This window comes from Clupea harengus, chromosome 11 (assembly GCF_900700415.2).
Source record: "Clupea harengus chromosome 11, Ch_v2.0.2, whole genome shotgun sequence".
Taxonomy (NCBI): domain Eukaryota; kingdom Metazoa; phylum Chordata; class Actinopteri; order Clupeiformes; family Clupeidae; genus Clupea; species Clupea harengus.
This window is the reverse complement of record NC_045162.1, coordinates 7,247,101-7,273,803: the sequence shown is the minus strand read 5'-3', so window position 1 is coordinate 7,273,803 and position 26,703 is coordinate 7,247,101. Positions and strand designations below refer to the sequence as shown.

At 40.6% G+C, this 26,703-nt stretch overlaps 2 protein-coding genes and 1 long non-coding RNA gene across 3 annotated transcripts; 1 reads left to right on the top strand and 2 right to left on the bottom strand.

Moving 5' to 3' along the window:
- Window positions 1–754: 754 nt before the first annotated feature.
- On the bottom strand, window positions 755–5,002 carry hcst (hematopoietic cell signal transducer). Its single transcript, XM_042709045.1, has 5 exons — window positions 4,838–5,002; window positions 3,816–3,898; window positions 3,559–3,579; window positions 2,854–2,997; window positions 755–1,724 (listed from the first exon to the last, which is right to left on the bottom strand). The coding sequence occupies exons 2-5, from the start codon at window positions 3,859–3,861 to the stop codon at window positions 1,681–1,683; spliced, it is 255 nt and encodes an 84-aa protein (XP_042564979.1). The 5' UTR covers window positions 3,862–3,898; window positions 4,838–5,002; the 3' UTR covers window positions 755–1,680.
- A 2,124-nt stretch (window positions 5,003–7,126) lies between these two features.
- LOC116222490 lies at window positions 7,127–12,832 on the bottom strand. Its single transcript, XR_004164691.2, has 4 exons — window positions 12,689–12,832; window positions 12,342–12,384; window positions 8,252–9,300; window positions 7,127–8,130 (listed from the first exon to the last, which is right to left on the bottom strand). It is a non-coding gene; the product is annotated as an uncharacterized LOC116222490 (long non-coding RNA).
- Window positions 12,833–16,783: 3,951 nt separating this feature from the next.
- LOC105891756 (NF-kappa-B inhibitor delta) lies at window positions 16,784–26,194 on the top strand. Its single transcript, XM_042709166.1, has 11 exons — window positions 16,784–17,081; window positions 20,629–20,765; window positions 21,236–21,266; window positions 21,410–22,125; window positions 22,613–22,718; window positions 23,125–23,271; window positions 23,875–23,926; window positions 24,264–24,421; window positions 24,962–25,078; window positions 25,386–25,550; window positions 25,978–26,194. The coding sequence occupies exons 4-11, from the start codon at window positions 21,905–21,907 to the stop codon at window positions 26,047–26,049; spliced, it is 1,038 nt and encodes a 345-aa protein (XP_042565100.1). The 5' UTR covers window positions 16,784–17,081; window positions 20,629–20,765; window positions 21,236–21,266; window positions 21,410–21,904; the 3' UTR covers window positions 26,050–26,194.
- Window positions 26,195–26,703: the final 509 nt, after the last annotated feature.

The window sequence follows — 26,703 nt, the reverse complement described above, 5'->3', positions numbered from 1 at the left end:
CACTGACAAAATAAACCTTTTTGCTTCACACTGCCTAACTTCTAAAGTTTTTGAAGATTTTTCCTGAACAACCAAGAACAAAGAATAGTGTTTACTCTATCACAAATCTACAAATCAGACACGACAACCATTTGTAAAGATTTTCTGGTTGACTCTTTGCGATGAAAGGTGCAGAACCAATCTGAGATGTTTTGGAGAACCAGCTTTAGATAAATGTTTAGCTGTTTCTAGCTTTGACACCAAATGCATAGAACCACCTGGATTACAGAAGAAAGAAGAAGGAACAAAGGGACCTAAAGAAAATAAGTTAAATTAAGCTTCTATATGGAGAAAACATTTCTGGCAAAGGGACTCTTCAGATTTAGCAAGACTTTAAACTAGTTTAGTGGTATGTTTTTTAGTTTTCAAAGTAGGACATTGCATTATAAACTCCAGATGACCTAACCTGAGAGCACTGGTGTCATTGGGCAATTTGCATTCATAGGATACTTTGAGATTTATTTTGAGTTTTGAGATTGATATAGTTTTCCTTTCCAGAGACTTTGTTCCTGTTTTAAATGCCAAAATAACATCGTGAACACTCATCTAGTCATGGTGTACAGTTCCTTTTCTAATTTTCATGCACACATGTGCAGTCACACACACACACTTGGGCGCACACACACACAAACACACAAACACACACACACACACACAGCTGTGCGGGGATAGGAGGGACAGTCCAATCAATTGTAATGTAAAACATTAGGGAAAATAATCTTTTTAGTACTTTAATACATTTGTTGCAATTGTATTCGTTGATGGGCACAAAGCATACATTATCCTTAATATATTGAGTGACAGATTGAACAACTGCCAAGGCCAAGGCCAGCAGATGGCGCCAATGGCCAGCAATGTTACAGAAAGTATACAAAGACATTTGTAAGTATTTATAAAATTAAATATAGTACACATTATTGAAAATATCATGCTTGATGAAAGGAGATATGAGGTAATCTTCATGCAAAATCAGAATGTTTCATCCAGAATATGCAAGGAAGACCAAGTCCATGATGTGTGTCACCATTGATCGTCAATCACTGACCTTTGAACTAAAAGCTAACCACCCAAACCCCCTAAGTATGCCTCCTAGTCAAACGTTGGGAGGTCAAGCTAAATAACGGTAAAAAAAAACCCACCATTGATCGCTACATCTTTATATTTCATGTATTTCAATTTCGTGTGATCCTGGTAGTCTGTTCCCATGTAACCTTAGAAAACGCTAATACTCGTAAAGATGCTTCAGCATATCCACAACATATCTCTCAGCTGTCTCAAGTATCCCCTTCCAAGCGATAACACACCATGAAAATACAGATACTGATATGATTTTGAGTATTCGCGGCCTCAGGTCAGCTGGCATACGTTCTCTGAGCTGCAGATACTGATAACAGTTTGAAGGTCTGAACTGAAGAGAGGAATCCATGTCCTTCGTGATGCATACCCAGTGCAAAGCATCCATGTGTGGATGTGTGTGAAATCAGTTATAGATGTGTATTGCGCAAAGGCAATGGTGTGTGGAATCAGTTATAGATGTGTATTGTACAAAGGCAATGGTGTGTGAAATCAGTTATAGGTGTGTATTGTGCAAAGGCAATGGTGAACAATGTGCCGTGGACTGTTCTTGTGTGCCTCATTGTCTTACTTCTTGCAGTTTGCCCTCACATTCATGTAGACCTTTTCAGCTGTCGAGGGGAAAAAATAAATGCGCTTAGTTAAAAGGAACGGCAATGTTATTAATTGCTGGAAAGATTATAGACAAAACACATACAACTATGTTTGTTCAGAACGTCCTGATATTTTATAGCTGATACATTCAACCTTCCACATTGAGATACTTCATCATTCAGCAAAGCTACCTAACTCAGTCTGTCCATTGCTATGTGTATATATCTCACACGCAAAGTAGTTGGCAAAAAGTCAGTCAAAATTTCAGAACATTGCATTCAATCAGTAATATAATACCTCATCGGCATCTCAAAGCCTACAACAACAACAGCAACAACGACAACAACAATCTGTGTTTTTTTCCAATGAAATCTTGAACAAAGCCCACCAAGGCTAGACACCTGACCACTAACCTGACACAACCGCTTTTCACTGACACCTACAGTTGATGTGTTAAACAGAAGGATGTTTAAAGCCTACTGGCCTTGTCGTGTACTTGGTAGGGTGCAGCGGTCCAATGAGTGTTATGTAGGACGGATACGTTTAGTTTTTGCTGATGAGGTGTAGTAGTGCAGGTTGTTATTTTGCAGTCTTGCTGCACAACAGTACAGGTCCTTCAAGAGCAATGAAAAACAATAAGACTCTTTATGTGACAGGAAATGAATGGGGGCGGGGGGGGGGGGGGGGTTCTCCTTCCTTTCAGTTTTTGTGGTTTCCATCTTGCTGAGGTCTGCTCTTTGTTGCTTTGTTCCCGTGTAATACTGGAGAAATTATCATTTTAAGTTTTAGAAGACGTGTTGACTTTTTTCCACATATATATATATATTAGTCACAGTTTCCAGTGTCTCTCACCCACTCACAAGAGTCAGACGAAGCACCTACATGCGGCATTAGGCCTCTGTACCACTGACCACTTTCATTCAGGACGAAGCACCTGCATGATTAGGCCTCTATACCATGGACCACACTGAAGGACCAAATTGCAGATCACACTTAGTTGTTAAAAAGATAAGTGCAAGTATTGTTGCCACTCTTTACCAGTCTACAGTCCTCGATCGCTGAACTCTCAATAGACCCAAACAGGACCTAGCCCACCCTGTACAGCTATAGCCTACACAGTATAAGAGATATGAAGCGTGGATCTACCATTGTATGTCTGTCGTCTGCGGCGGCTTGCACAGAAGTAGGTGATAAGGACAATAGCCACGGTCAGGACAATGTCACTGATAACCACACATACCAGTGTCACAGGCTCGATCCTGTAGCAGGGGGCATCCTCCTGAATGGAAGCTGCATGGGACAGACACAGGAAGAGGAAGAGGAGGGGTGAGAGGAGTAAACCTTTACATTGAAACAGCACATGAGGCCATTTAGTAGTACATTCACAACTTCTTTGTCAAGCTACACTAAAGGGAAATTTGTTTTTTTTTTTCAACCTGGGCCTAAGTTTTACTAAGGACAATTAATGGTCCAGCATTGAGTTAGAACCCTAAAGCCAGCAACCACAAAAAGGCTTCACTATGGAATCCTATGCAAGCCAGCACATCAAAGTAAACCTCTTGTTTTCACCACTGAAACCTTTAGTGCATCAGTATTTCAATTAGTCGTATAAGACAGTTAGACAGTCAAATGTCAACCATCAACACCTTGTGAAATTTTTTACCGGTTTTGATTATCTCATAGACATTTAATACAGAAATTTCACATTTCAACAATGTTCACAAACACGTCATCTGATCCCAGTCAACAAAGCAACATGATTTCCAAGCATAGGAAAACAAGAAAAGAAAAAACACAATAACACACATTCTATGAATCTTAATAAATATTTATTGAAACTTTAGGCCATACCTTGATTTGCCATTGTTCCCTCTTCAAAGCAGTCGGATGTGAGGAGAGAGTAATATGATGAAAATCAATTCAACTGGGCACATTATAAAACACAACACTGTACAAATAATAACACAGTAAAATATATGATTCAACTACAGCTTCAGCTTTCCATAATTTAGGGGCAGGTCTACGGAAAGACCAAACCATACCAAGCCAATTCTTAACTGTTAAACAATTCTGCAACAGCAAAGCAAGAGGTGTGAAAACATTATTACCATGCACACAGAGTAGAAGAAACAACAGCAGTGTATTGCTTGCCATTTCCTGTCACCGTTCGAACCACTTTCAAAACAATGGCCTATATAGATAAAAGCAAAATACATCCACATCAGACTAGGGTACACATAACTGGAACATAACTCTGAAATGTGTTTTAAAAAAAATAATCCTAGTGGGCTTGTATCCCCCCCCCCCCCCCCCCCCCCCCCCCCCCCCCCCCCCCCCCCCCCCCCCCCCCCCCCGCATAGACATACTTTCATTTCCTTTAGTGAACCGTTTTTTTTTCCATTTGTACGTGAAAGGTGCTTTTCAGTGCCACACAAAAACAATAAGCTTACAGACACATGGCTAACATACAGTACAAATATTTCTGATATTTCTAAATTATATTACAAGAGCTGTGAAGGTTTCTTCTCATCATTAACCAATGAGTTTGCTTCAATTTACAATGCAAGTTGTTTGCAAAACTTCACAACTTCACAAATGACCTCAGCACGTACACTTGACAAGGCACTTTAGTTTACTGTAGAGGTAAGATTATACATTACATGTGGAAAGTCTCACATCTGTTTTATCCACAACTTCAACGATCTATCTATCTATCTATCTATCTATCTATCTATCTATCTCACTATCTATCTAAAACTATTGACAAGGATCCCATTAGAAATACTGTAAATACTGTGATTCAGAGTACTGATTACATAATTACAAAAAAAGAATGTAGATGTGACCAGACTAGCTATTTTTTATTTAGCTAAAAACTCATCTAGTAGTAAAGTGGCATGAAACAAGGGCATGTTCAAGAATAATCTGATTACTTCTCCTGACAATCTAGATCTTTAAAGTAACATATTCGACTACATAATGAAATTTAAACCGAATGTCCTGAAACTGAATAACACGTTAAATGGCAAGTTCATAATTCACTGTATATTTCAGCAATTAAAAAAATAAAAACACCATCTTTCAAAATAAATGAAAACTAAATTACTTAAAGAGCATCTCAAGTTCTTACCTTGTGGTTGCACTTCCCGTTTGCTGTGGGCTGAGCAGACCAGTTTCACTGCATGCATATGACGCTAGAAGCAGGACACATCCTTGTATAACTAAAATTGTCGTACAGCCAGCCAACGATAACTCAACAAAATTGACCTTTGCCAGTTAATGCCGATGGCTGTGGAAACATTGTTCCTCATCACCATAACAATGAAGTACATATACACATATTAGGCAGCCAAGCTCTGCCCACTCACTTTGTCGCTTTTCTTCCCCTCCTAGTCTAGACTGTCATCAGCACCTAAACTAAGGCTTGCACCAGATATATTATTATTACTATTATTATGATTATTATTGTTATTTTTTACTATTGTAATACTCAGTATAATAGCATTCATTAATTTATAATATTCATTAATTTATAATATTCAGCTATCTGTGATTTATTTACGGTCATGGAGCAGTGTGCAGTGGAATCACATCAGTCCCATCTTCGGTCCCAGCCTTTCATACTGTCACATAAACTGTCACAAAAGTAGTCATAAAAGTAATTGAGCAGTGTGCAGTGGAATCACATCAGTTCCAGTTTTTAGTCCCAGCCTTTTCATACTGTCAGCAAGCCATTTCAAGGCTGTCACATTGCTATGCTAGCATATACACTTATTCTGGCTGTTATGAAGTGTATAATTGGCTAATCAGTAGCAAGCCACGCTTGTTGGTATGATTATTGTGGAGCATCGGTAATGCACAGTCGAAAGTATTCATGTCCCTTATTTTCAGCATGACCAATTCTAGAAGGACTAGAAAGAAACAAAACGAAAAAGCTGTTTTTCTTTGTACCTTCGTATTTACCTTAATGTTATAAAGTGTTTTAACTAAATGGCCAAATACTTACCTCTCAGGGGGGCACTGTGGCACAAGCAGTAGCCCCAACCACATTTGGGCTTGATGCCCATGGAGGACATAGGTTCGAATCCGGCCTGATGTCATTTCTCCTGTCCACTCCCAACATCTTCTCCCTCTCATTTCCTGCCCTATTCCCCCCCCCCCCCCCCAAGAAAAAGATAAGAATTAAGAATTGTCTGGGTGGCCTAGGACTTTGACTCAGTAGCGTACATCTGCTGTCAGGAAAGCCAAATCAAACTGCTGTCTGAACTTATTAGCCTCCAAGCTCCCATTCTAGTCCTGAAAGCCAAATCAAACTGCTGTCTGAACTTATTAGCCTGCAAGCTCCCATTCTAGTCCTGAAAGTGCTTAGAATACTGCAAATTCTATTAAAATGTGTAATATCATCTGTGTGTCGTATTATGCCTGATGAGTGCCCGATCTCTGTACAAAAAGAGGTCTGTTTAGGTTTTAACAAGCACCATTATTAGTGATTATGTGCCCCCTGCTGGATATTAAAATGCTACCAAAACAGTTGTTTTCCAAGGCTGGTCTGTATAACCAGCGCCGATCGAGTATCACTGCAGCAATTGTGCTTATTTTGTCCTGTTCTTGCCACCAAAACAATAATGTCAGGTTGGAAGCAAACCAACTTTTCTTGATCACTCTAGGAAATAATATGTGTAGTCTGGCATAGTGAGTTATGCATGGTCTTGCATCACTTGTTTAATATTACACCCATAATTCAGTCACCTCTCCACAAGGGGGAGATGTTAGCATATAGACAGGACCAAATAACAAACATCAACAAGTTTATCACAACCATGCTCATCTTCAATTGGGATTGTTGATCCAGCTTCATATGAAATAAGTGTCTTACCTAATGTTTGTGGTCTATTCAAGTCATTTGCATCTAACTAATAGTCATTAGGCCAGGGGACACTTCAAATAAAATCCATAACACAAGGACTATCCTGGGCCATTTGGAGACCTTAGTCCACCAGTCTAAACTCCTCCCATGATTGATACACCGAATACTTTGGCCATCAGAGCCTTGCAAAACATATCTGAATGACTAAGGAATGTTATACACATATCAGGACCTTTGACAGCTTTTGTCTGGATCTGTGATCCAGAACTTCTCAATATGATAAATAAGATATCGGCTGGGTTTTCTGAATTACTGAAGGGATCATGCCTCTGTTTATACACAGACACTGTGCATAAGGCCCTAAACAGTGAAAAAGGGCTCCAACCTTTAAGCCTCAGGTCCCAGGGCCAACCAGAGGGGAGGACTGAGAGTGGAAGAAAGGAGGGAGAAAATGTGGTGATTTATTGCAGTGAGTTCCTGAATTAATTCCATTAATATGGTTTAATTTTGGACTTGAATGAATGCCAATAAATTGTAACCTAACCACCTCAGTTTTATTCACAATGCCTTCTCCATTGTGACTTATTGTATTTGTTTACAATACAATCACAGCATGTCATTCTTGCTATAGAAAAAGGTGCCATCTATTGGAGGGGTAAGCCAACTTAAAACAAAATTAAGGGTATATTTTGCAAGGATATTTTACATTGGTTTAACTTGCAATATTTAATATTCAAGTACAATGAACATACATGCCATTATTGGATACATAATTGTACTTAAGTCAGGGCAACAACAACAATTAAGTTTAATTTCATTTCGCTTTGTATCAAAAGCCAGAATTATCAAGTTGATACTTTTGAGTTGGTTAATCTAATGTTATTTAGTCCTACCGATTCAGACATGATACGATACTCTGGAGCTCTGTGATTCCAAACAAACCTTCCAAAACATCAATCATGTAGGATAACAATTTGTTTTTCAATGAAAACACTTTTGGAGTCTGTTTTGTATCATCAAGCTCTAGAAAAAGTTATTGGAAGACCTCCAAACTGTGCTTGATTTCCTTGGGATATTTAAGATTCAGAGCATATATGAAGCCAAGAAGTGTGAGGCAAGCCTTCGGCATACTGCTGATGATGTCACACAGCACTTCTTCCCCCTCAATGAACCTGCCGATGTTCCATCCACTTAGGTAATTTCAAGCACTTATGTTTTACTACCTTGTTTGTCATCAACACAAACAAGGCTCACATCAGATACGTATTGACTAGACATTTCCATGGCATATAACCATAAATTACAGGGTTATGGAACAGTTTCTCAATGATATCAGGTGAGGATATAGTGTTTCCCCATTCATTGTATTGGCAGGGCAGTCAATCCCACTAGAGTCACATGCCAATCTCTCAAAATGACATGGACAAAGCCTTCTTCCTGTGGCACCTCCCTTTTTCGTTAAGTATGGACAGCCGTCGTGGCGTGTATTTGTCGAGGAGCGGCATGAATTTTGACACTAGATGTAAAGCAGTAATCCTTTGAAACTCCTCTTGCACCTTAGAGACACAAGAATAACATTAGCACTTAGAAATAAAAGAGTCAAGTAAACTAGGAAAATAATTTGGTTTTTCAATAATTTTTGCATTACTGTATATATAAAAAAAGTCACGTACACACCTGGGAAAAGCTGAACACGGCTGGCCCCCCCTCTCTTTCACCCCTGCTACTGGTGGGCACTGGCACTCTACTTCTTGTCGTCCCCGTGAAAATGAAAAAGTATTTTTTCACTAAGAATTTTAGCATTGTCTTTCTTCTTTGACTCATCAATCAACAGATTCGTTCTTGTTCCAGACTTTCCTGCGTCTCTCCAGTTGGATGTGGAGGGAGATAATTAAGTTCTGCCTTTCTTGGCTTTTTTACATTTCTGGCAGGAGGTTGCATCTTGAGGTTTCTTCAGTTTGACAGAGTTGACTGTGACCTCTGGACATCCAAGGCTTCTGAGTTTTGTTGTAGAATTCCCCATTTGGTAGTTTCAACTTGACAGCCAACCATAGCAAACAGAGACCAAGTCTGGTTCTTTTAAGCACGGATGCCGCTCGATGAGAGCCTCCGCCACAGCACAAAGCTGTGCACCAGATGGATATGCTGTGCACTGGTAGATCGTTTCTTTCTTCTACCTCTCAAGAATGTCGGTTTTAATACTTGGTGAATTCAGAAGGCTGCCATCCCTGAGAAAGCTTTCATGTGCTATCTCTAACACAAGCTCTGTGTTATAAATAATTCTTGGAATTGGTACCTCAGATGGCCAGGGGGTGGAGCTGTTGCTTTCCATACATGGATCACATGGCAACAAAACTGTTTCTGCAGAGGAGCCAAATGATGCCAAGGAACTACAGGAGGCTGAGGAGGTTCCATTATTTTGAAAGATATTCTCAACTGTATCCTATGGTGGCACAAATGCTGGCGGTGCAATGTGAATGACTCTGAGTGCGGGTTTATCTTAAATTAGATTAGTTGAAGTTACAGTGCAGAACTGGTCTCCAAAATCCCTGTCTATGTACTGAAGGATAAACTGCTCTCCTCCTCCAAATGCCTCTTTTTTTACGGCCGCATAGAGATCTTTCACAGTAAGTGGTATTCCGGATGGTAAACTCAGTTTTCATATGCCATGCTGTGCCAGAATCACTCAAAGCATTACAAGTGAAGTCATTGTGTCTGGTGGCGAGCTAGGGAAGAGTAAAAAAAGATAAACAAAAGAAGACTGGTTCATTTGGCCGGCTTTGAGGTGATTAGCATTATTCATCTGAAGTTTATATGCAGTGAAATATTCCTTAAATAAAAGAATGACTACTGCTCTGAATGAAATATACTAATACTAATCATTGCATAAATTCTTAATTATTCCCTAAATTCCAAGAACAAACTATGTGAATCATGCTCCCTACTTGGTGTATTTTTGTTACCTAAAATGACAAGCAAATATGTCTCCTTAGAAGAACCATGTGCTTTTGCAAGCTGCCAAGGAATGTGCATCACTGATACGACCTAGTGTTCATCAGGTTTTACAATGAAACAGACACTGTTCCTAATGATTACAACTTTAAAAATGTCAACAGAATCAGGCAATCCTCCTGTTGAGCCATAAACACAAATTACACAAATCATTCCAACAGCATAACTGATTCCATGACAACATACCATGTTCAACAACTGCACAGATCTTAGGCTGTCGTCTTGTTTCCTGTACGTCTCCATGCAACACTTCTAGGGAGACTAGGGATGACACCTTTGAGACCTTTTCTAGGGGGACTAGGGATGACACCTTTGAGACCTTTTCTAGGGGGACTAGGGATGACACCTTTGAGACCTTTTCTAGGGGGACTAGGGATGACACCTTTGGAGTCCCTTTTCTAGGGGGACTAGGGATGACACCTTTGAGACCTTTTCTAGGGGGACTAGGGATGACACCTTTGAGTCCTTTTCTAGGGGGACTAGGGATGCCACCTTTGAGACACTTACGGCTGGTTTCTGTTAAGGAGCACTGTGTGTAGATGGTAAATTTGGACGGGTCTGTGGCTCAGATGCTCAGATATTTAGCAGTCAAGGTAATAAACAGATTCTTCACAATGGCCTGGAGATGCAATGCCTTTTAAGTCCGTGACAACTTGCCATCCTGGTTCATCAACAGTTATCTTTGACCCTGTTAAAAATGGCAACAGCCTAAAGAGGCAACACTTTCTGGAATCAAATGTGGGATATTACACAGATCAGTCCATCGGTCCAAACGCCGCAATGCACCAGATCCAGGATTGACTGAAGCGGAGAAAGAAGCAGGAAACTGGGACTACGCCTTTGTCTATTCAAATAATGACATATAAAGATTTACAGGGAAGAGGCCACTAAAGGAGCAGCGTCACATTGATTGGCTAGCACACTGTATTAGGATGGATAATGCAGCACTACAGAAACATTATTCAAGGCAACAGAGGCCAGACCTGGGAGGCGAAGACCACCAGACAGATGGAAGAGGGTTGAAAAAGGACAGTTATTAGGTTTAACGATGGACCGTTTCGGGTTCAAGTGGTGGAGTCGCGACCGCTATAAGCGGTCGGGCTCACCGGACTCATGAAGTTCATCCTCGTAAGAGTAACGATGATGATTTGTAATCAATGAAGGGCATCATTCAGTTAAGTCAATGTAATGTACTTTTTCGTAATTAAAGGTAGAATGCCTTCAAAAAGATTGTGAATTAGATCAGGAACAAGCCAGAAACAAAATGAAAATGTTCCAACTTATCAGTCAATGAACACTGCCACCATGTGAGTGTTTCAGTGTAGGATTCTCAAGTAGAGCTGGAATGTCTTGCTCATGGGCCTTCTTTGCTCTGGGAGAAAATGCCCCAGATCACACTTCTTTTTTTCTTTTGACCGAAATTCAAAGTGTTGTCCAAAACAAAATCTGCAAATAAATTAACCTGAAAAGCTTTCAAGAAGGCCATCAATAAAATGAGCGCCTACATTATCAGCAGCTACACAGTGAACAGTCCCTTTAATGTTTATGCCCTGACTTGGCAAGAAAAAAAAGCCCTCCTGTTCTAGAGTTACAAGATGTTTCAAAAGAGGTACCTTTCCATTACCACATTTTTCACATCATTGGCATTACTGAGAATGGCCAGGTAAATGGCTGTCAGTAAAAACCGTAACTGTGGTGGCACATTGGCTAACACAAAGTAAACAGCTGTTATTTTATGCTTTTTCCGTGAAGTCCCCAGCAGATTATATCAAAATCATCTACCTGCAGAATAAGGGACATGCCGTGACTATTCTCATGATAAAAGTTGTTGTCTTTATAGTATCTACCATCATACAATGACTGAAAGATATGAACACTGCTTCTACCATCAGTATTCTCTAGATTTGTGAAGACGATCTGTTGAATGTTTGACAACACCTGCTGCAATGGCTTTCGAATAGGAATATACTGAAAACTTTGCTTTTCTTTGGGATCAAGAATGTATTTTATGGGTTCTTGAAATACATATTTCTTTTAAAAGAGGAAGAAAGAGGGCCGTCCGGAGCTTTGCTTATTGAATTACCAATGAACAATTCTTCAACTAATTCTGCAACCACTGCTTTATCCACACAACATGTTTCTTGAGAGTTGAATCAACAATTTGTTTTATGATTGGGACAGATCCTGAGCTTGAAATAAACTGCACATCATCTACCAATTCATCAATTTATCATTTCTTTGAAACTAAATGCTCTCCAACTTCAACAATAGGGAACCAATTTTGGTAATTACTGCTTCACTCAAATCACCTTCTCTATCAAAACTCCCAGCGATCCCTTCCTCATCACTATCTAATGTTAAAGAATCATCTTCAGCAATATCCTGCACCTCAACAATATCTTGCTCTGATCTTCTGATCACTTCTGTTTTAAAGTCATTAAGCAAATGGGGTGAATTATTTCTACTTTTGTGAGAGAAAAAGCACAGTTTCTTGAATCTTTAAGTGCTGACCAATATGTTGAAAATATAATTTTACTGTAGTGTGAGAGCTAGAGTCACAAACTAGACATACAAAATGTGCAACCAGACCCAGCCAAATTTTGCACATGGTATCTAGACAAGTGCGTGCCAAGTGCACCCCATGATTTATAAGAACAGGGACAGTCACAGTGTGGGCACGGAAGTGTATGGTTTCTTTGGAAGGAATCACAATTTAGTCTAGTGCAGTGTAGTGTAATGAGTAAACCTCGATTACTTGTTGTTTATCTGCAGACCTTGTACTGCCACTGCATTAGAGTCTACAAGGAAAAGAAGAGAGAAGAGAGAAAGTGTCACAAAGTGCAACAAAATCAAACAACAAGAATGAATATAGTATAGCCTACATGATGAATATTACGGCTATAAATGCGGATTTAATCCTTTAATACCGTGCCGCGTAACGGTGGACATTCCAGTATCTCCGTTACCAACGGTAAATCTTTAAAGTAGCATAAATGAGATCTGACAGTGAATGCTTCCTACACAAATAAACGTACATATATGATCTACACTGACACGAAACAGACTTGCTACTAAACACACATATGACAACAGAACACTCACAATCTTATCGACGCACGGCAATGATGAAAGTGAATGTCTCTGATAATGATGTTGAACAGTCCACCGAACTCCTTGATGATGACTTTCTCCAGCTTCTTCTGACCCACAACTGGCCAGTGGTGGCCCAAGCTTATATAGGCCAGAGGGGGGGGATGAGAGGGCATGTTCAGACCTGCTTTGGAAACCCAGCATGGGGTGACCATCTGGCCAGTGAATTTCCACTGTGCACGAGCCCCACGGACTCCTGGGATCAACTGATAGGCTGACCTCTGCCTGGACCCCAGGTCCCGTGAGTGGCCTGCACAGCGGGGGTGCACAGCTGGAGGCAACTGGTGAGACAGCCCTTTTTAACACTATATTTGGCACTAATAAAAGCTATCTGCCTTGCTAACTGATTAATTTTGGCGACATTGTCCGTAAAAAACGGTTCTGACATTTTCCTGGTTTGAGGAGGTCACAAATCTGCAGTGATTTGCCTGGGCGGGTAGTGGCGACGACAGGTGGGTTTTTCACATGGCCATATGCCATTCAAATTAATTTCAGGATGTTAAGAAAACTAGATACCTAGATTTAGAAACATGCCTAAAATTTTAAAAATCCTTAACGACCCTTTGAAACACACAGTGATTTGAAAAGACCTTCAGAAATGATAATCAGGATTACTGGTTTACATCTATTTGAGAAGAATTTTAAATTCAGCATGCTGGCTGTCATGTGTCTACCATCTCTTGGGAAGATCGGTCAAGTGACCCTGCTTTTAGAAACAGCCAGTGATATTTCAATGCAAAGTAAAGTATTCAATAAGTGGAACTCTGACAGTCTGCTATCATGTGAGAAGAGAACAAAACTACTTGATATCTTGAGATATTGCCTAATGTGACTCTGCACCCCTATTTCTGATGTTTTTTCTGGGATTATAATCACCAATGAAAAAGTGAATGTCTCGTTCTACCTGACTAGTATTGAGCCAAGAAACCCCACTGCATTTCACCAGGCTGCTAACTTTTGGCCAAAATCAGCTTCACTCAGGGCCGGAGTGGGGCCACTTTTCAGCCCGGGAATTTCAGGCCCAAGACTGGCCCACTTTTTCCATGGTAGTGGAAATTAAGCAACAGTTCAGCTCTTACTATCCTGTAGTTTTTTTTTTATTAATACCATGGTTCAACAAATAATGTAAAGGTTAAATAATAATCCACTTAAACTGAGAAGTTAACAAAAAATATTCCTCTATTCCACAAGGATAGGTTGATAAATTAACAAAAGCAAAAATAAATAAATAAAGCATTTGAAAAGTATCCCACTCTTCAACAAAGAGGCATATTGAACTAATGTTTACAGTTCAACTCACAGTGCAGTATACAGTTACATTGCGAATAGCACCAACAGCATCTGCAGCATCAGTAACCGACTAAGCAGTGCACTAGTTTCAGCCACTTTATCTATAACTGTGTCGTTGCTTATAGACATGAGGATTTCCTTCTCTGTGCACATTAACATGAAAGCCTCCAAGTTGTCCTATTCTTCACACATTTTAAGGTTGAGAAGCTTCTCTCACATGCAACCTGTGTGATGAACAAAGTCAACAGAAACTTATATGCTAACCCAATGACATGATAAGCATCTGTGAGGAGGTTGTACTGTGAGAGTATTTGGACACAAATGGCACAGTAATATTTTAATTCAATGTATTATTTTGCTTGCGAATAGGTTGACAACGCTACAACGATATTAACCAACGCTATAACGTTAGCCGAATAGTTACGTTGCTAATCATTAGGTCTATGTCTCTCTTTACCAGTTGCTACTTGTGTTTGTGTTTGTCCTCTTGAAAATAAATAGGCACATTTGGCACATTTGGCAGCATCCTACTCCAGTGTCTTTCTTTTTTTTCAACCTGGCTTTTTCAGCCCCTCCTGGCCTCTTCCTCCCATCCATCCTCTCTGATGCGTATCGTTGCGGTAGGACCGGCCCATATGTCTATGGGCCCAGCTATCGGTAGCCTATCTGAGAAAACTTTTTGGAAAAGACGGGCTATGGACCCAACCAACTCTATTTGGGAGGGGAGAACTTCCTCGCACGGTACAACCCACGCAGAGGCTGCGGTGTCAGAATGCCGAACGTGTGTAGCCTACTTTAAGAGAAATGGACTAACGTGACAAATGTCAAAACATTTAATTCTCGACCGGCCCAGAAGTGAAGCGGCCCACCTGGAACTCTCACGATTCTCCCAATTACCCACCCCGGGCCTGGCTTGACCTATATAGTCCAGGCAAAGTAGCTTTTTACGACAGACTAATTGTAAAATATTTTTTTTCAGCATAGATCATTTCTATGAGGTGTCCAGAACAACATACTAAAAGTCCTAAGAAATCCTAGTTGAGGAAATATGTTTCATTCTCATCGATCTGAGATGTGTGCTAATAATGCCAGGCAACAATACACCCCAAAAAGATTTTTTTTCCCTTTATTCCTATCAAAATGAAACTTTACACAATGAAAGTACCCATGAAAAGTAAATTTTTTTTGTATTACAAGTTTCTTTGAAAATGAATTTTAATATGCAAATGAGCTATACACTAATCGATAATGCCCAAAATACACCCAAATAGGCTTCATTTTTTCCTTTACTCCTACCACAATAAAACTTTACATAGTAAAAGTATACATGAAAAGTAACTTTTTTTGTATTACAAGTTTCTTTTGAAATTAATTTGAATATGCACATGAGCTCCACACTTATTGAATATGTACTAATTTGCATAGGCAGAAACACCATTCATATGTATGACAAATACATCGGCCCAATCTTCATCCAATCATCCTACTGCCAATGGGTGATGGCAATGCTGCTTTTAGACTGGCCTCTAACCTTGTAATACAAAAGAAGTTACTTAGTGTAACAGTCCCAACATGTCGAATTTAAACAAAAGAAGCCAGCAGATATAATAGTCATCTTAATTGACATCATTCAGACTGACACCATGGTATCTTTCCTAGCAAAATGCAGTCACACGAAGTCCTCAATCCACCCCTTGGTAATTCACTGTAGCGTGACTCTAGCCAAATACAATTAAGGCGCATTCTGACACCCTCAATTAAACCTAGATCACATTTCACCTTACATTTCAGATAACTTGTTGCCTTAGGAATGTGGTAGTAAAATGTATGTTTCCTGAACACAATATTAATTTGATTAATCAGAAGCCAAATTTAATTGAGTAAATCTTTACATTTTAATCTAGTGCACGTGACTGACAGTCAAGATCTTACGCTCAACCTCATTAATTCTTAAATGTTTTAAATCAGCTGAATTAATTTTTAGTTCACACCAGTATTGTACCTATTGTAACAACAATTTGTTATTGTGTAGCCTCTGTCAAACATCTTCTCCTTTAGTTTGGTACGCTATGCCTACTACGTGACATTGTAGCCTATAATGTGACATTGTGTGTATAATGCATCTATTATATTATATTATATCAGCCTATTATATTAGTCTATATTATATGTGAATGAATGTATAATGATTTATTTTTTTTAATCAGTAAATATCCATCATGTTTTTATCGCTGTTAATACAGGATTTATGTAGGTGATAACAAGTTTACCCAAGGAATTATTCAGAGGGCCCACGACTCAAAGGGAAATAAATCATGCCAAAAATAGGCTACAAAAAACCACATGCCTTTCCTTACTAGATTATTATCAGTCGTAGTAGTGCTAAATGTGTCGAATAAAGGCGGCTATTTGGAAGGTAGTGTTTGTGGTACCTCTCCGTTCTTAGTTTCCTGTTTAGGGCTACCGCACCTGTTGCCATCACAACCACCGTGTAGGCTACATAGGAAAGGACACACTGGAAAGGCAAATACCTTCCACTCTGTATTGGCGAGACTTGGTGAGGGCTCGTCAAAGTGAAATTATTGACAAGTAGCCTAATTTCTCACACATATAGGCCTACCCTCATGGGCAGCTCAAAGTAGCCAAAGATGATAATATCAATGTAAGAGGTCTATGCATTGTCGTGAATTCAGAGAGACACTGAGAAGAGTATATCAATGAGAGAGTTCGTGGCGTTGCCTTGCCTTCACAGCCCCAGTAGGTTAAACATCAGACAGTCAACAGTCAGCTTTTGCGGAAGAGGGGGGCGTTGTCGCATCACAGTAGGCGGTTCTGAAAACAACGTGCTGTGTGTGTACAAAGACTGAAGTCGCGTCATTGCCAAAGCCTACACGAGAACTAATCGAGGCAACTAAGAAAAAAGAGCTCGGCATCTTCAGCAGAGAGGCACGTTTACACCTTTGACAGAAAGTTGGCAAAGGCTGTATCTGACCAAGACGGGTTGAAGACCTAAGTGAAAGTCTACAAAGGGATTTTGACATGCTCTGGCCGAAATGTAAGTCCTTTACACTTAATACAAGCCGACATACAGGTGTCTTGTGACAAATCTGTCCATATCATATTACCTAATGATTCTGCCTGTTATCAGCATTGCACTTTTTGAAGTCACTGGTATCTTTAGGTCAACCCTGGCCTACTTGTTTGAAATATTTTATCATTTCGTTATTAAGCGTAGATAAAGTAGGCGTTTTGTGTATATTTGTGTATATATAGGGCCAGTATAGTAGGCCTATTTCTTAGTTAAGTGCTGTTAAGTAGGTTATAGACCTATAGGTTTAAATAAACTAACCATACAAACCATTTGACTGCCTAACCTTTGCCTACAACAGGTTAACATAGGTCTATATTGTTCTTTCAGTCCACCAGGATAAACTTCCGAGTTGCTTAATTTAAAGGACCAGGCTTATAATGTATTTTAAAAACAACACTTTTGCTCACCTCCTCTCTGTTCCTTATTCATGAATGGGTGTGGTGTACGATATCAGTTGGCTGTACTGTACAAAACAAAGGGGCGGTACATTATGTTTTGTCTTTCTGTGAGTTTCTTTATTTCATTTATCGAATGGAGTCACGAAATAGGACCTACAGCTGTTATACATTTTTTTTTTAATTGTTTTACCTTTGCCTACTTAGCACAAATATATCATGAGAGTGCCTGTTCCTCTTTCTCGCACAAACAAAAGCTGAGCCGAGAGTGCTTTGGAATCCCCTACCGCCCACGCGTGTGACTCAACGGCCAGGGATTTCCGTCATTTAAATATTATTAACGAGACGGAGAATCCGTGATAGAGGGCATCCCTGTCGTCTGACACAAATGCCACGAGAGGTTTTTTCGGACATCTCGCGGCTCTATAGACCAATGAATTGCGTCGGTAACTTGTGCACAATCAATAAAACAGTCTGATGGCTGAAGCGAAATTCATTCATTAGGCTCTCTTTTTATGCAATGGTAAATAACTGTTTGTAGATTTAGTTCTTTCTCTGTTAGAGCTATCCTTTGTCCTCTGAGTTCAACACCCAACCAAAAGGTGCGAGCATGAACTCATTTGAAGGTCATAAGAATATGATGATTAGTCATTGAAAGATGTGTTATGTCAATGACATGTTAAAGTGAAATATCAAGCAACCACAGTTGGCCGCCCACGCTTGCTCTTTGTAACCTGTAGTGGTATGTTGGTCATTGATACTGAAAGCAAAATGAGCATGAGAATGCTGACATCAGAGATTCTCACATCTCAGGTCAGGTTTCCAGGGTTGTAGAATGTAGAATGCTGAGACTGTTCCCTGTGTGCTGTTGTTTTCAGTGAAATATTCCATTGTTGTAGGTTGTGCTTTTGTACATTAGCTATATACTTACAGGAGGCAGTAAGTATTGTCTGGAAGAGGCTTGTCTTATGGCCTGGTCTTAAGCCTGCTGGAATGACCTTTCTGTATAATATTAGTCTGGCAGCTTTTTTGTCCAGTGCTGTTCTGTGCACTTTTGTGGCCAAGCATTTGCATAGGAGTGGTGTTTTCATTCTCATGCCACACCTGTCAGGTCTCATGCATCAGTGGTCTGGTGTGTCGCTCTGCTTAGCAACCAGTTTTGGTTGGCCTTAGAGGTATTCCCTAACCAATCATTCTTATTATCTGCCACCCACACAATATCGTGTTTTAAAGAACTGTGATGACAGCAACCTTTAAAGACAAACCACTCGCTCTTCTTGACCTTTACACCCTTCAGACAGTGGCTACCTTTGTGAGTTTAATGTGTGTGTGTGGTGTGTGTGTGTGTGGTGTGTGTGTGTGTGTGTGTGTGTGTGTGTGTGTGTTCTTTGAAGGGCTCTGTAAATTTGAATAGTTTGTAGCTTATATTCTGTTCTTTGATTTAGTCATTGTTTGGATGTATTTTATAGATTGATGACGAGTGGAAGCAAACCAGTATTTGTCCTCCTTAAATATGGCATATATATATATAATTTTTTTTTTCATTTCATTTATAGTGAACCTACCAATATAGTTATTAAGTTGAGTTAGCGCCCTAATGTAAAGGTTGGTTCAGTTTGGTAAAGATATAACTATGTATATATACATAGTTATTAAGTTGAGTAAGCACCCTAATGTAAAGGTTGGGTGGGTTGAAAAATAGTAGTAATAGTAGTATGAAAAGTCTCACCTAAACATGTCAATAAGGAAACCAAAAGTCCACAACTATCACAATAACTTGATTCAAACATATTACTCATTCACTCGTTTTCTTCCTCTGTTGTTTTTTTCCCTGAAGGGTACAACTTCATTGTAATTGTAGTGACAGATCTGAGAGTAGTTTGGGTAATGAAACACATTTGAGGACATTACAAAAAGCCCCGTGTGAATCACAGACTAGTGAGGGGAGGTTCAACCTTAACCAGAGAGCCATAATGCTATTCTTGAAGGCAGGTTGGGGCCCATATCAGTTAGCTGATAGGGTGGTTGTTCTCTTCAGGTGTAATGGCAGGAAGATAGTGCGGTTCGCCACACAGAGCGTAACGGAGTACAACAGGAAGCAGTCACAGGAAAAAGTAGTCTGACAGCGGCCTACTCAGAATGAGGTTTCTTGTGAAGAGGTTATAAAACAGACACTACCTCACCGCTTGTGCTCCTGATGGAATACCTTCCTCACTGTCGTCTTCTCAGAGTGAGCACTTTGCTCCTTTGACGGAAAGTTCGCTTATCGCTCACGTTTGGGGTCAAGATTTATTTTAAGAAACTTTCCCCACACTCCATGGGCATGCAGACAAAGGCAGCTGGAAACCTCCATAAACTGTGATTTTTTGTTGTCGTTGTTGTTGTTGTTTGGTTTCTTTTTGTCTTGGCATTCTTGTTTTCTGTTAGTGACTAACAAGAGGAAAGAACAAATGAGAAATCAAAACAAAGAGATGACACATGAGAGTAGGGAATTCACACATAACTGAGGAAACGGCCCCCTTTTGCTAGAAACTCTCATGGCAATGGATGCATCACTGACAGAGGGATGTGTGATGAGAGTGTGCAGTAAGAATGAGGGGAAACATTGGAATGAAAGCGGCATGATTAACATAAGAGTGAAAACAGCATGATTAACATAAGAGTGAAAGCAGCATAATTAACATTAAAGTGAAAACAGCTTATTACTCAGCCCTTGCTGAGTGCTATTCATAGTCCTGCTAAAAAAAAGGTACTCAAACAAAACATAATTGGCAGTTGTAATGTAACTCTAATGAAATGACCTTATGCTCATTACTGGTATTTCAATGGTATCCCCCTAAGAGCACGTATACGACAATCTGTGTGATTCTTAAGAAAATCACCCCATACAATTCCCAAACCTACTTCTAGACATAGACATTCTGTGGTGCAGCGAATAAAGCTGTTAATGACAATAGTTATTTTTTTCAACTCCTATGCACCTACAAGAAAAGCTAGTTTCGATTAGTATGTCTTCATCCCATGGCCTCGGCACTGGTGGCACCCCTCTTCTACCAGGTACACGACAGGAGCACCCAAATGTCCTTGAAAACATTGAGTGTCTGTTCCCTCCGCAGCGCCGAAGGAGAAGCCGTGTTACCCCCAGCCCACTGTGAAGAAACTCCTGGAGCAGAAGCGGAAGCGAGAGACCTCCTCGGCGTCACCGACGTGCTCCCTGGTGCCAACCAGTGTGGCCTCCAGCACAGCCATCTCAGTGAGTGGAGACGTTCTAAATTAGAACTCTTAAGTTCTATTAGAACGTCTTAAGACTCCATCTCAGTGAGTGGAGAAGCACCCAGGGCATGGGATAATTAGGGATGAGATCGACAGACGACTCATTAAATAACAGATTAATTAGCTGTAATTATCTGTAATTTAGCTATCGTGTAATTTAGCAGATGCTTTTTACAACAAGCACATTAGACACATCGACTTAATAGTGCAGTGCACACAGTGCTGTTATTACTTTTTGTAGAAACTGAAATGTTGTAGAAATGTTAATGTTTTAGAATGCTAGTATGTGTCAAACCATGTGTGAGAAGTTTTGGGTTTGGGATTAACAACTGCCTTTATTTGAACGGATCAAATGGTTGGTTTAGAGTTTGTTTGTTGTTTGTTGTTTGTTGTTGTTCTCTGTATGACAGGCAGGCTTTAACCTTCATTATTCCTTTGTCCCTCTGACAGACCCTGGCACCAGCCGAACACTCCCCAACAGGTAAAGACTGATCGAACTCAACTTGAAATCCGCACACGACGGAATTGTAGCACCTTAAGTTCATCTTGCTTACGTGCTTAAGTTCATCTTATTTACCTATATCTTATTTCTATATACTTATACTCTCTACTGTTAATCCCCAGCCACTACCAGCAGTTTCTCAAATATGGGGGCAGTTGGTTGTGACACGTGGGACCCCCCCATGCACTTACCCACCACACCGCTGCATCATGGCAGCTCCTTGTCCCCTATGGGGATGAACTACTTATCCGGCCTCACTACAAGTACCGTGTACAACCAGCACCCGGCAACCAGCTACACTCAACAGCCAGTGCAGGACTGCACCACCTCTATGCTGACGCAGCAGTTTGTAAGTACAACAGGTTTGGTTTTCCGTACATAGGTGAAAGAGTCCTTCTGCAGAAGTGATTCATACAACCTTAACTTACGTAGTTGAATATAACTTTGCATTGAGTAACTAGGGACAGATATTGAACACTTGATTTGAAACGGTTCACAGCCAAAGTCTATTATCTCAAAAGTGAATTATTATTAATTGTATTAATATAATTCATTAATACATTATTAATTATTATGAACTGCTATGTTTTCCCTTGAAGCCTGAATGCCAGGTCACTATGGCCTCCACTAGCATGGTTCACACTGACCCAGTGGCCTGGGTGACAGGCCCCAGGCAGCAGAGCTGTGCTGCGGCCGCCCCCACCCCAGTCTCCTCCACTGTCTCTGGTCTGGAGGGCTACGGCAGACAGCTGGATGGGAGGACCCTGGAGGAGGCACGCAGCTTCATCCAGAGGATGGACTACAGCACTACCACATGGCAGGATGATGATGATGACACGTGAGTTACACTTGTGTGCTTGTGTGTGTGTGTGTGTGTGTGTGTGCGTGTGTGTGTGTGTGTCTGTGTGTGTGTGTGTGTGTGTGTGTGTGTGTCTGTGTCTGTGTGTGTGTCTGTGTGTGTGTGTGTGTGTGTGCGTGTGCGTGTGCGTGTGCGTGTGCGTGTGTGTTTGTGTGTGTGTGTGTGTGTGTGTGTGTGTGTGTGTTTCTATGTATTTATGTAATGATGTGTGTGTGTTGTAGTTTGTGTATTAGTTGAGTTGAGCATTAGTGGAGAATATCATGTTGTGGTCAACATTATGTTGGAGAGAGCATGCAGCTTGTCTCCTCTGATAGAACTGGTATAGGTTAAGTTTGACGTATGACACATCGTGACAAATCAATGAAGCAGTAATTGAGAAATAACTGAAAATGAGTCATGAGACAGATATAGGCGGATGACTGTTGTTTGTCTAGCAACTAAAACCCTTTTTTTTCTCTCATTAAAGGATTCTACATATCTATACAGCAAAAGGCCTGAGGGAATATGCTTATGCTGCTGCTGAAAAACTCAAAGAGCTCGGGAAGCTGGACTCCAAGGAACACAAGGGGAAGGTACCTGCTGGAACTTTATCATAGTTGTAAAGTGTTATATATTTATATATATATATATATATATATGTACTGTGTATGTGCAGTAGCATGTGCTGTGGATTGAGGAGTTGAGCTTGACCATGCTGTGCTCGGTGCCAAATCTGTTGTCATGATTTTGTCCTGAGTAATACTTTGTCCAGAGCACCTTACATTTTAGAATGAGAAACCTACACTGGCTCCACAACACGCTGTGAGAATCTAACTACAGATGATTGAATAGTTGCAAACCGTCAACAAAATTAGGCCTGATATTCAAGGACCTCAACATTTCTTTCATTCCAAAATTGGTTTTATGTACTGTCACGTTTTATTTACCATCACTTTACACACATGACATTTCAAGCACACTTTTTGCCCTCTCACTCAGACCGCCCTGCTGGTTGCTGTTGCTGCCAACCAGCCTGACATTGTCCAGGATCTGATCTCTCTTGGTGCTGATGTTGGTGTGTGTGATGTCAAAGGTCAAACAGCCCTGCACCTCGCTGCTACTTATGGCTTCCCGAGAGTCATGCAGGTAATGGCGAATTAGTAGCCTTTAGAAGCATTGGTAGCCTTTAGTAGCATTAGTAGCCTTTAAAAGTGTTAGTAGCCTTTAGAAGCATTGGTAGCCTTTAGTAGCATTAGTAGCATTTAAAAGTGTTAGTAGCCTTTAGAAGCATTGGTAGCCTTTAGTAGCATTAGTAGCCTTTAGAAGCATTGGTAGCCTTTAGTAGCATTAGGAGCTTTTAGAGCATAGGTAGCCTTTAGAAATATTAGTGGCCTTTAGAAGCATTAGTGGCCTTTACAGCATTAGTACCCTTTAGTAGCATTAGTAGCCTTTAGAAATATTAGTAGCCTTTAGAAGCATTAGTAGCCTTTAGAAATATTAGTAGCCTTTAGAAGCATTATCAGCCTTTAGAAACATTAGTAGTCTTTAGAAGCGTTAGTAGTGTTTAAAAGCGTTAGTAGCCTTTAGAAGCGTAAGTAGCCTTTTAGAAGCATTAGGTGTCTTTAGAAGCGTTAGTAGCCTTTAAAAGTGTTAGTAGCCTTTAGTAGCATTAGTGCTTTGGATTGAGAAAGATGTTTCTTTTTTTTTTTACTTTCAAAATAGTTTTAATTTAAACATTTACTTTTGCAGATAATCCTCTTCATGGGATTGCAAGTTAACTTGGAGGCTCGGAATTTTGAAGGTACAATGTGTAAATATTTCCTTTTCTAATCTCCCCGTGCAGCCTCTATCTCTGTCTCTCTCTCTACCCCCTCATATCCCCTTCTTTCCCAGCCTTTGAAAAAGTGAACAGGCGTGGTGTGTTAGGGGAGATGTGGTGATGTTTGTGGTAGATGGGGGGTTTTACGTTTAAGATCGAAGTGGTCATAGCTTCTGGGGGCATCAGGATTGATTTGTTTTGAACCCGCTTTTTTTAACTTGAGGGTTTTTAAGTCAGTCTCCTTCTGTCTGTCTGTCTATCTGTCTTTGTCGTACGGGCTCCCTCTCATCAGTCTCTTTATCTTTCTGTCCCCTCTAAGGGCTGACTCCGCTCCACTGTGCCGCGATCTCCCACAGTGCCACCATGAAGGCCGTGGCCTTCCCCTCCTCTAATCCCGCGGCTTGGCTGGGAGAGAGAAACGACAAGTTTTTGTGTCTGGATCTCCTGCTGAATGCTGGGGCGTCCTTACTGAGTCAAGTAAGCCGTCAAAACACAAACTATGTTTTTTCTCAAAGTTCAAAAGTTCAAAGGTACTTTATTGTCATTGTCACAAAAACAACGAGACAGACGAGGCAGCCTCATTTACTCCAGCATCAGCAGCATCATTGTATCGTTTACAATTTACTCCATTGTAAATGTCACCTGGTTTAAACCGTTTCACATGTAACCTCAGCTGTAAGATGCCACGCCTAGTTTGTGAACCGTTAGGGTTAACGGTCTACTATCTCTGTGTCATACGTTTACTGGATGACTGTGGCCAATGTATATTCGTTTGTTTGTTATGGTAATAAACAATACAGTCCTTTTTGGCAACTATCTTTGGCAACACAGTAAGTGTGTAGGTCTTTAAATACTCTCTGTGGATTTCACTGAATTACCCATAGCAGATATTTCAGGACTATCCCATGTGGTTTTCATACCACAGTTTCTGCAGAATAAGGGAGAAGAATTTCCCCACAAGGCTAATTATTGTCACAGTCAGTTTCACTTTCCCATGACTGGTTTCACTTTTTGCAGGAAATCAAAAGTAATAAGACGCTTCTTCATCTTGCTGTAAAAGAGGGAAACGTGCATCTGGTGCGTTACTTGCTGAGTATCCGCCCAGATGAAATGCAGGCCATTATTAATATGAAGGTGAGGACCACTCAAGTCAAGCCAGATTACTGTTTTAATAAATTGTAGTCATACACAGATATTGTTTGGTCTGCTTAACACTAACAAAGGGTACTCGTTGCATTAAGCAGGCCAATTTTACCTTTCCTTCTATATTTTTGTATTTAATTTTAATAGTTTATGTCATATTCCACTGTCTTCACCCCTCCACGCTTGTCTTCCTCACTCACCTTTTCTTCTCTGCTTCTCTCCTCCCTCTCACCCGCCTCCTCTCCCTCTCTCTCTCTCTCTCTCTCTCTCTCTCTCTCTCTCTCTCCCCCCCCCCTAGGCCCACGGCCACACTGCCCTCCACATGGCAGCTGGTCTGCATGGCAGCCCCTACCAGGAGGAGCTGATCCGCCTCCTGCTGCAACATGGCGCCGACCCCAGCACCCGCAACCTGGAGAACGACCAGCCAGCGCACCTGCTGCAGAGCGGAGACACTGGCGATAAGGTGAGCACAGACAGACCCAGCCAGTGTGTGTGTGTGTGTGTGTGTGTGTGTGTGTGTGTGTGTGTGTGTGTGTGTGTGTGTGTGTGTGTGTGTGTGTTACACAACCAGACCCAGCCAAAGCCCCCCGCGGCAAGAGCTCAGAGCATATTAAAGCAAACAAAAGAAGTTAAACAACCAGCGAGATCCCATTTTGCATAAGGACGAGGGGTAATTGTAATCTTTCATTGTGCTCGGAGAGGACCTCTTTTCCTCAGAGTAAGGCAAGGTAATTGAGATTAGATAATTAAATAATGTTTTGGATTGGGTGGTAGAATGGGACAACTACAACCAGTCCCACTAACAGGCCATACTCAAGTACAGGTACAAGTACAAAACTCAAGTTGCGTTTGTATAACTTACTTCTACCTCTGCCTCTCTCCACGCTCAGCTTAAGCTCATTCTGAAGAGAAGGGGCACTTCCTCTAGACGCCGCATCACTTCCTTACAGGACCAAGACTGACCTGGACTCCTTTTCTAGTCCCAGCGTATCCTTCCCCTACTTCCATTAAATTACACTGGGGGCATTGATTGGACATTACTGCAAATGGCTCCCAGCCACTCCCCAACACAGGGGAAATTATGGGATAGTTTTAAAAAACAATGAATGCTGACAATGTCTCCTCAATGACCCCAGGACTCAATGGAAGGGGAGGGATTTGTTTAATGTATCCTCTTATGAGGATTTGCTACTATTAAGGCATTTTAAGCCTTTCGGAGATTTAAGATGTATGTGTCTCTGTGTTCATGTGTGTTCATGTGTGCCGTGTGATTTCTATGAAACTGTTAATGTTTCAGGGAAGACCTTTTTTCTGAATGTCCCTCCACCTCAAAAAAACACCAAAATCCCCCTCCCCTCAATAACAAACTATATTAGTTCACAGCGAGGGGAGTTGCTATGGCACTGTATCAGTGTTGACAAGCTAACACATCTACAGTTTGTATTTATTATCTTGTTTTGTGTGTTTGTGTAATTTATTTGTGACATTTCTATAATATGCTATCAGGTGATTATATACAGTATAATGAAATGAACCGAAAGAGGCTGTTATGTCTAAAATAATGTCACTGAGGTCAACGGTTCCACAGTAATTACTCACATCACCATTACTCAGGT